At 35.8% G+C, this 10,535-nt stretch overlaps 1 protein-coding gene across 19 annotated transcripts in view; it reads right to left on the bottom strand.

The window, feature by feature from the left end:
* The window catches only part of KDM6A (lysine (K)-specific demethylase 6A), a 127,713-nt gene that overhangs the window by 42,903 nt on the left and 74,275 nt on the right, over positions 1-10,535 (bottom strand). For 10 of the 19 annotated variants that reach the window (XR_775186.1, XR_775187.1, XM_010580232.1 and 7 more), the window contains 8 exons: positions 8,868-8,994; positions 6,284-6,382; positions 5,697-5,916; positions 5,001-5,135; positions 4,404-4,559; positions 3,653-3,748; positions 822-926; positions 1-209 (listed from right to left, as the gene is read on the bottom strand). The exon at positions 1-209 is cut by the window's left edge and continues 187 nt beyond it. Coding sequence is in view for 16 of the 19 variants with exons in the window: in XM_010580232.1 (XP_010578534.1) it covers positions 1-209; positions 822-926; positions 3,653-3,748; positions 4,404-4,559; positions 5,001-5,135; positions 5,697-5,916; positions 6,284-6,382; positions 8,868-8,994 (1,147 nt within the window). In the remaining 3 variants the exon portion in view is untranslated. Of the gene's footprint in view, positions 210-821; positions 927-3,652; positions 3,749-4,403; positions 4,560-5,000; positions 5,136-5,696; positions 5,917-6,283; positions 6,383-8,867; positions 8,995-10,535 lie in introns of those variants that run through there. The other 9 variants (XR_775188.1, XM_010580238.1, XM_010580237.1 and 6 more) reach the window with 3 other exon arrangements.

Here is a 10,535-nt window from a genome sequence, read left to right as displayed (position 1 = left end):
CAGGGAATGGGGCCTGCTGGAAAGGGTCCATTAGCCATAGGCTGCCCAGGGCAGGCGGGACGGATTCCACGCTGAGCGACATTAGGCACTCTGGTTAGAGCAACCTGTGGCTGCTGACCAGAGACAGAGTTTGTAGGCAGTGATGAATCAGCTGTTGGCCCGTTAGGAATTCCAGTAGATCGTACCTGTGCAACTCCTGTTTGTCTCATCTAACGGAAGATGAACAAAGCACAAGAACATTAGCTGCCGAGTTTAAAAAGTAAAGATCGTACAAGGTTTGTGTACTTTATTGCACTGGTCAATTCCAATTTTATACTGATTTTAAGATCTTCACAATTGCCTTTGAGAAATAAAATGTCTGTCATGCTCACAAATGCACTCAGCAACTTTTAAGGTAAAGCTATGAGCACATTTTTCTTCTAGGCCCTTCAGTTTGAGTGTTAGCGTTTTACTGCTGAAGTTGGCCACTGAGAGAGAAAAGTGAACAATGAGAGGAGGAGAGATATGCTGTAATATGGCTTACTACAAGTAAGTATTTTTCAAATAAGACTGCTTTTAGGTGTGTCCACTCACTTTCATTTGAAAGTGTGGCTGGAAAACTTTTACATTATTTGGTAGCCCTATAATAAAACACAGCTAAACCCATTACATTTCAAACAGCCAAACCACAATTACACTTCAGACAAAAAAAGATGCCTTATTGTAGCATAGTAATGGGCATGAGAAATCTGTACAATAAAAATTCTTCAGAATTCAAGAAACACAACAGACACCATTAATGACGAAAGTTTTGTAGAAGAGAAAAATATTTTTGTTCTCACCTGCTGGTGTTGCTGCATCAAGACAAACTGACTCTCCAGCTGTTCCAGCATAAGTTTCTGTGCTGGATTTAGATTATTTCGGTTTGCACGCAGCTGTTCCAAGTGCTGAAAAACAGCAGTACAGTTCAGAATCATGAAAACTGCATGTGCTTTTCTAATAACCTTCTTGCATACGATAGTAAAAATTATCCATGAAGACAAGACTTGTAAAGCTGAAATCATGATTGAGATTTCTGTTGCAGACTCAAACATCTCTCGATACACTATTACATAACCAAATGTTATTACTAGTTATTAAAACTAAAGTGACTTTCTAAATTGTTTAAGTGTATAAATATTATCACCACACTAAAATTAAGTGTACTGGTACCATAAAAGAAAACTACCATCAAGTATGATTATATAGAATTCTTATTATCATTATGTGTTTTTTAACACTTTTTTGTACTGTGCTATTCTTTTATTAATACTATTCAGCACAAAGTAAATTCATCTATAGTCACACATGAAAACTCCAGAAAATACAAAAAAAAATCCCAGAAAACTGTACAACTTAATTACAGAGAGCAATATCTTATGTTACAATACTGAACTCATTTGCAACTGATAAATTTAAGTACCTTTTACCAAAAATCTGATCTTTGTATTCATTTTAAACTACTCAGGACACACCATCATTCTACCAGTAAGTCTGCTGCTGTTAAGTGGTATGACATAAATGCTACAATTGTGGAACACAAAAGCACTATCAGAGAAGGAAGCGGGGCGGGGGGGGTGTGGAGAGGAGGGCAAAAGTTGTCCTACACAAAATGTGACATATAGACAATTTTCTTGATTGTTCTTTAATACTAAGCTAATTCACATAATTGTAAATCCTTTCAAAAAATAAAAAACGAAACAAAAAAAAACAACCCAAAAACCAAGCTCCAAACAAAAAACAACAAACAAACCAAACCAAGCCCCACCAAAACAAAACACAAATCAGGTTTCCTTTAGTTCCTTTCAGGGTCTGCATGTTTCTACATCCTTCTCATCTCCTTTGCTTTGATTATGCTGTAATTAGAAATACATAAATGGAACTGAAGTATGAGTATTAAATAAACTGTAGATCATTCTGCTTTGAACAACTGTATTTGCAAACTATCAACTTTAGTAAAAAAAAATATCCAACTTTGAAAAAGTAGTTAAAGATGGTTCATGCCAAACTCCCTGGATTAACAGTAGCTTCCATTCTGAAGTCCCTCTGTAGGGGACCGCAATGAATAAGACTAATTGATATACATGATTGTGAGCTGAAAACAGGGTCTCCGTGAGAGTGCACGCACCAGGTACACAGAAGCCAAAACCAGTGCTCTTCAGTTGTTAGTTTGCTTTTTAGAAAATGTCTAAATAGGGTAACCAGAATCAGGAAGACTGATCCAGCACATATGCCAGCAGAGGCAAGTCTGTGCTTCTCTCCAGTGCTATGGGTGCAGAGGCTTTGCAGGCACCACTGTTCGTGCTGCCCATCCATTCTGTGAAACCAACATCTATCCCTCCTCCACTGGCATGCTGCAGTCCCAGCAGCTATTGTGTGGCTTTCCCCTTCTGCTTTTGTTAGCTGAACCATTTGGTGTGTGTTATGTGCCATATCCATCCAGCCTCCAAGCTGCCACTTTTAAAAGACTGACTTCGAAGATGTAATAAAGGTTTTATTCACTCTCCTCTTGCATCATATCTTTTTGGCTTTCCTATTCATATATCCTGGAACCTTGTCAAGGTATTGCCAGCAAATCCAGTATACTGTACTTCGACAGAGAAGCCTACTTAGATGCTGCTTAGAGGAGGAAGTTGGATATGGGAAAAGGTGAAACTAAAAATGGGAGAAAAGTAGCAGGATATAAAATAAGCAGAGAGAAATAATGAGAATGCATGAAGAAAGATACAGAAGAGTGATTAGGAAGGACCAAAGGGGTAGGGAGGTGGGGGGAAAGGGAGGGGAGGGAAAAATTATGCACCATGATAAATAAAGCCAGTATTGTTCAGATGGAGAAACAGCTGAAGAACTATATTGGACTTGAGGGGAACACTGCTCAGTCAATCAGAATGCCTTCCATCTCTGCACTGTGTTCCCTTCTATTTTTCCTTGCATCCAGAGCAGTATCTGTGATACATAGGTAAGAGTTTCCAGCTAGGCCTGATTTTCAAAATAATGAATTCCTGCTGAAGCTCACTGAAAGCCCTAATGAACTGAAGAGACAACAAAACATCATAACAAAATGACCTGAAACATGATTTAAAAAAAAAAGATCTAGCATTTCACGTAAATATATTAGATGATGTAAAATACAGAGAAGCAGTACCAGATTTCATTTGAGTAATTCTGTTTTGTAGAATGTGCATCTTTGTTTATGCAATTTGATACAAGAAGCCACCTCAGAGGAAACAGAGGATATTACAATACTTCCACACCTCCTTCAATATCTCCCACATTACAGCAAGTAGCAAAACTCACTTGGCACACAAGTGTGGCAATTTGCATATCTATCTTTAAAACATCGTTAAGAAAAAAGAATTACTGTATGTTCTTACTTCATAAATTATGAGAGTCATACAATGTAAGTCTTCAGTTTCTGCTAGAGATCATTTATTTTACTACAGAACTAATCTTGCACAGAGAAGCCATAAATATCAGGAAACTTGAATTACACTGTGGGAATTATTTGGGAAGTATTTCACATTGAATTTCAGAAATGTGAAACTGAAAAATGTTCCAGATTTATTTTCTTAGAGGGATGAAAGAAACAAACAAAAAATATATCAACACTTCTGAAGATCTTCAACATACCTACCTGTAATTTCTGTGGTGTCAAGCACCAAGAATGAATTTGTTGCTGTACAGGAGGATGTGACACTGTATGGCCACTGCTCCAAACATCTGAAGTATTCTGAGAGAAAACATTACATTAAAATGCGTGACTATCAAAGGGTCAACATAATTTCTTTTACTATCTAGATTTTATCTTACTTATTAAAGAACTACTCATTGTTTCAAGAACAACAATATAAACAAAGAACATACTAAAACATGCCAAGTCTCATTCCACCATTCCCATACAGTATCAGAGTAGTCAGAGGAAAAAGTTAAATGCTACCTAACATCATAACAAGAAACAATCAAATCAAATTACACAATTAACTTAAATGTACACTACTTTTAAAACTGAATACTTTATCTACTGTAACGCTATTACATGATGATGAAACACTTGAATTCTAAATATAAGCAAAGGCAATAGACAGGATGACATGATCGTCTCCCTCTCTATCTATCATCAGACTACGATTGTACTTTTTCACTTATACAACTATGACTGTAGTATAGTGCTATCAATCGGCATTGCCCTTACGCACTTCCTGTCTGAACTGTAACCTGATTAAACATATCACTGAAAAATGTTTTTTAAAATTCCTAAAAACATTCCCCACCTTGATGCCAAAGGATTAAAATTTACAGCACAAATTCTGTGCATGCTGCATAATTTCAGTGCATTTTTCCATATAATTTTGGTAGGGGGCTTTTTAGTTCATCAGAATATATACCTTTGTTGGACTAGATGTTCTTTTCCTCTTGGCAGGACTGGTCAGGTCATCTACTTGGCTAGAAGGAATCATGTGTAGTGGCAAGGATTGCTGTGAAATTGGTGTTTGAGTGAGGCCTAGTACAGGTTCAGTATTTGGATGATGAGGTTTACAAGCCTATGAATCACAGAAGGAAGACAAAAATATGGTTCTATATATTCTTAATTCTTTCCTTTAAGTTATATATTTTAACAGCCCACATATATTAAAAGGGCTGAGTAGATATTCTGAAGCTGATCTCAATAACTGAAAAATCAGTTTCCATATGGTCATCAATGGAGGAATGTGTACCTTTCACGGGATTATTAAATCACTGCAGCATTTCTATTTAAGATGAAATCTTTTAAAATCATGAAAATCCACAAAGGTTCTAAATTGGTACCCCCATATTTCTCCCATATTATAGGGAGCTTCTTGATCTAATATCCCTTTGCAAGTAAATCAAAGGCTTTTTATTACTAAAAGCCAGTCCTGTGCTCAATAAAATAAGCTTGACCACTACCGATTGTAAAGAACCCTTAAAGCTGGGCACCTGCAGAACATAACCCAACTTCTCACCTGCTGTGCTGTGTTCATGGCACCCTGCCTGGAGGTAAGCTCTGCGGGGATTGGTAGGCTCCATGCCTCCTCAATACTAGGAAGTAATTTAGTTTTATTCTGTAGACTACCTTGTGGAAGGTTACACAACTGAGCCTAGGAAAAATTATGTAAAAAGCAAATTTAACACAAGCCTACTTTAGTAAGAGCAAGTCCATGAAATCTTCCTAAATGCTGTAGCTAATTATGTCTTAAAGAGAGGATAGATTTAAAATTTGGGGTTTTAGAAAGGTGCTAAGTATAAAGAGGGTAACCAGAATATAAACCTTTGTGAGAATCAGAACAAAGATGAGCTCTGGATTCAGAGGTCTCATAATTCCTTTTTTCTGAAATTGCAAACAAGAGTGAAAGATAGTGTGTGCGTATTCTCTCTCTATGTTATGAGAACTTAAAAATGTAGACAATACAAAGAAAAAAGCAAAGTGATGTAAAACAGTATGCTTTGATTAAATGTGCAAAATAGGGTTTATAAGGAATTAAGTTCCACTTAAAAATGAAGAAATAAAATATTACAGGCTATGATATGCTTACAATACACATGAAAACAGGTTATACACACCACAAACAATTGCAAGTTAAACTTGTGTGTTACTTCTCCCCTCCCCTCTGCTGTGTATTTGGAAGACTATTTCCCGCTTCTTAAAACATTAGTTTTACCTGTAAATACTTTATCCGTGCTGCAAGTGCAGAGGTATTACTACAATTTTTGCTCCTAGTTGCATTTAAGTAGCATTTAATGGCATCCTGAGGCTGGTTGCAGGACTCATAGAGTGTGCCTAGGTCCATCCAGGCTGCAGCATGGCCATGGTCCAATTGTACAGCACAGATATAGGCCTGTAAAGCATCCATAGGCTGATTTTGCTGTTGATACAGCACACTGAATAGAAAGATTAGTGAAGTTGAGAATTAATAACAAAGTCAAAATACAAACAAGTCAAATACCCCCCCCCAAACCCTTAATAAACTTTGCCGTTACATTAACCACAGTAATAAGCGTAAACAACTCACAAAATCTTAACATGCAAAGCTCATATATGTAGCATATTCAGTATTTTAAAAAATTGAGAAAGCAAATATAAATTTATTATTTAAACTTCAAATCAGACAAGTCTGACAACATGAAGGTATAAATAAAAAAGCTTTACGGTTCTCTTGAGAACACAAAAGAGTTAAAAAGCTGATATTCTTTATTTATATATATTATCACTGAATTATATCACTGTATTACCCTGTATCATTCTTACCCTATAGAACACCATGTATCTGCACTTGCTTCTGATTTATCAATAGATTGCCTATAAGATATAAAGGCATCCTGAACTTTCCCAATACTTGAATAGCACCTGGGAGAAGAAAAAAAAAAACTTTGGTAATATTTATAGAAGGTAATCATTGAGGATGGCTTACCAAGACTGATCTGATAAATGTTAAGTCTTGCAAATACATACTCATCTAGATGAATCCAAAACATTTGCTGTTTCTGACTGCCAGGCATAAGCAGACTCAAACTTCTTAATCAACGTGTATTACTAATTATGTATTTAAAAAGTACATCAAAACTGCTTAAACCCTAGCTTACTGCATTTGTAAGGAAAAGAGTCGTACCATATTTTAAGGACTTATATTTGTTTCATTTGTGGTAACTTATCAGTCAATAAGAACAGTATTTATCTGCAGATAGCATTATAAAGAAACAATTAAGTTACCTATTTCATCAAACAAATGCTTATGAAACTTCATGCTCTGTAAGAAGTGTTTCAGAATTATTAAGAGATACTGACCAACTCAATTAGGACAGTTTCTGATTGCCTGGGAAACTTTTAATGTGCATTTCTCACATCTCAATAAGATTTCAAGTAATGAACAACAAACCAGTTAGTTTTACTGCATATATAGAGCATGAAATTCTTTAAAAAAAATCTTGCTGTTCTGGAATTTTTCATAATTTCTTACTTGAATATTTTTCACATAAAAATTCAAAGGTATTCTGGCATTATAAGCAGAAATATCAGAACTCTAAAGAGAACTACAATTATACCACATGGAATAATACCTACCTTTTTAAAATTAAAAGCTTAAATAAATACAAAATTAAAAATATATATACATTTACTAGTTTAATCTATAATAGCTCTGCTTCTTATATTGTTTGTAATAAGTTTCACTGTTGGAAAAAGAACTGACAGCTTTCAAAACACATAAATAACAACAGAAAATTTATTCTAGTAAAAAATAAAAACCAAGCGGAACAGTGCAGGCAAAGGTTTCTCAAACATGCTACCCTCTTTCATGTACTCTTGAGGCACACTAGGAAAGGAATACAATAAAATGTAGCAATACTTCGCCTAAAAACTTCCATTAAGTCTGAATACAATGTTTCAGATGATCATTTTAATCACTATCTAACCCAAGCCCCAAGAGACATGTTTCAATCTGCCTGCTTATCAGATACATGGAGACTGTGGTTAGGATAGCGCTAACATCAAGCACCCAGCAAAACTTAGAAGAGGGTGATGGATTTTTTTTCAGTGGGGGAGGAGTGTGATGGTGGAGTATTTTTGAAATATAGCTTTACACCAACTTGCTATCCAGTTTGGACAACCAGCAGAGGAAGGAATAACACGAATACCTGAGGAAGTTAGACGCACAGCAGCTGCGCACACATACTTCATATGTCCCGCTGCTGCATGAGAACTCAACCACCTCAAGGCACGTGGAATGGGACTACTAACAAAAAACCAGGATCTCAGCCCAGTGGATGATAAGATGAGCCAGATCATCCCTGGCTCATTTTCCCTTTTCCCTGCACACCTGCCGTAGCCCTCTGCCCTTCACACTCAGTGCCGGTGTTTCTCCCTTAGCCTGCAGACAGCTGGTCAAAGAGCCCTCTCTTACAGCAACAGCTGGAGGCATGTAATTAGGATGACAAAAACTAAAGTACGTTCCAGTTGTATGTGACCAGAACCTTCAAGAAAGTCAGCTGGAAGATACTGAGGTCAGGAGATTAGTTTTATTTTTTATTAATTCCTTTCTCATGTACTTCTCAGCAGAACTGCCCTGTTCACATATGGACTTGAACTGCCCTCAAAGCTTTCTCCAAAACCTGATTATGATTATTTCAAGAGTTACTGCTGATTTGTGTAAAGTACTCAATTTTCTTAAAAAGGAAACCAAGAAAAGTCATCAAATTTGTATGATTTACATCTTAGAACAAGTTAATTTTCAAGTAAAAAATTACTGTCTGATAATACAGAATTAATACAACACTTAAATAGATATTAGAATGGATCAATCTGAGCTATCTTGGCCTAATACTTAGTTGCAATATATACTGTTTATAAATGGATGTATACCTGGGAAAATATTTGTATTCTAATGCAAAAATTGATTTGAGATTAGATGGGAGATTCTGAGAAAATAAAGACATAAAGAATTGTGAAAAAGGTATGAAGAAAAGTAACAACATTTACAGAGCATTTACCAAAAAAGAGAGAGAGAATAGAAGATGTGGTAGGAGGAACAGATAAAACCAGGCAGGGCAGACTCAGATTACTGTAAGCGTGTAGAATAATAACTACAAAAAAAAGCAGGACCATTTGGGTAACATAATTCATTTCAACGTCTAATCTATATTCATCCCAAATATGTTAGCACCTTGTCTTTTCATACACTTTCCAGAAAACTAGACTTCAGTAGATACATATATCCTTTCCCTTCATTTTTCCTCTGAAAGTATTAAGAAGAAAAACAAAGTAAGATACTCACAATAATGAGTATCCTCAAAAAATTTACAAATACAGTTACAGTGTCTATGAAGTAATTTCTTACCTTCCAAGGAAATACCAGGATTGACCAGAATTTGGATCTGCTTCTAGAGATTTCTGGAGATACTGTATAGCATAGCTTTCCTTGGTTGCCTTGTCTCCAAGCTGATCCACGGTGTGATGCATCCAGCCTACAAAAAGAATCCATAAATGGCAGAAGTGAAATTCTCTAAGACCATTTAACACTTCGGCACAGCAGGATATTCATAGCATTAGTTCCTCTTTAAAAATAGGAGTATCAAACAATCATATCACTTACATAAAATATTATGAATGAAACTTTAAAAACTTTTAAAGTTCTATACTAAAATTACAGTACAGAAGAACCCTAAGTCAAAATTGCCTTCAGGTACTTTTAAAGCATTTTTTTGGTTTAAGTAATTTTCTGTGAGGTTAGTAGCACAATTATGAACTGCTCAATCTTCTACTACAAAAAGTTAATCTGAAAACGTTAACTCTTTCCTTCTCTGAACACAGATACCTTCCCTGTCATTGTGAAAAATGCCACCATTCTCCCTGTCACACATATCAATTATCTGTATATTATGTTCAGTTTACTCCCTTTCTTCTAAATGATCGTATTTATACTGTATGTATATTTGGATAATTCCCGAACAGAACATTGGTAAGAATTTTTGTATCTCCACTTAAATCTTTCTTACATTGTCATTTCATCTTCATTGCTACAACATCCCTTCCATTCACCTTGACAAATGCAATCGCCTCTCATCTACATAACAAATTCTGCTGAAAAGATAATTTTATTTCCTCATCTAACCACACATCATATTCTTTCAAATACCTTTTTTCTTTCATTAGACAAATTATTCATCCGCACTTTAAAGGCCTCCCACAATTCATGCTCCCATATAATCTTTTACATGCTATTAAAACGCATCTCTGCTCTAACACTGATGCAAGGCTTGGTTACCATTTCAAACAAAGCACCTTCATCATCTTCTCAAACTGCTTCTCATCTGCCTTTATGCTTAGATGGAATTCCTTTAAACAGCCACAAAATCACCTCTCTGCCACTCATATCATGAGTACAAGGAAATCCTTTGTAGCAGGCAGCTGACTTGCTGAAATCACTACATACCACACTGGTCAGCAATGCCTTGCTGTTTCCTTTATCTCCATGTATTTGTCTTAACAATCCATTGCTTTTCAGCCAACGTTTATAAAACGTAAGGTGTGACAACAGATTGTCCCTGTTTTTATAGCATCCCACCCACAAACAGTCCCTTGTGGAACACTATGATACCAACTTCATAAAATACCCCAGGTTTGTATACAGTTTTAGTTACCTACAGAGTTGTACACAAAGCTGCACTACATGTCTATTTAAAATCTCTGTCAGCTAAACTTCAGCACCCTAAGCTTATCCTTTTTGATACAGTCTAACTACATGAACAAGTAATACCACACAAAAGATTCAGATTGGATTCAGATCTCACCTGAAATGCTAGACAAAGTAGGCAAGGCTGAGAACTGAACTGATGAGATTTGCAGCCTTACTTCCCTCTCTGTCATTAGACTATATCTTAAATATTTTATTCTACCTGTTCTATACAGCTTATTTGTTATTCCATGAGCATATTGTTTGTTAACAGTCACAGCAACACTTTCACAAATGGAAGGCAAACTTCCAAGCTTTAAAAAAGGCAATCTA

This window comes from Haliaeetus leucocephalus, unplaced genomic scaffold, assembly GCF_000737465.1.
Source record: "Haliaeetus leucocephalus isolate CR32 unplaced genomic scaffold, Haliaeetus_leucocephalus-4.0 Scaffold702, whole genome shotgun sequence".
In the NCBI taxonomy this organism is placed as follows: domain Eukaryota; kingdom Metazoa; phylum Chordata; class Aves; order Accipitriformes; family Accipitridae; genus Haliaeetus; species Haliaeetus leucocephalus.
This window is presented reverse-complemented; position numbering and strand designations above follow the sequence as displayed.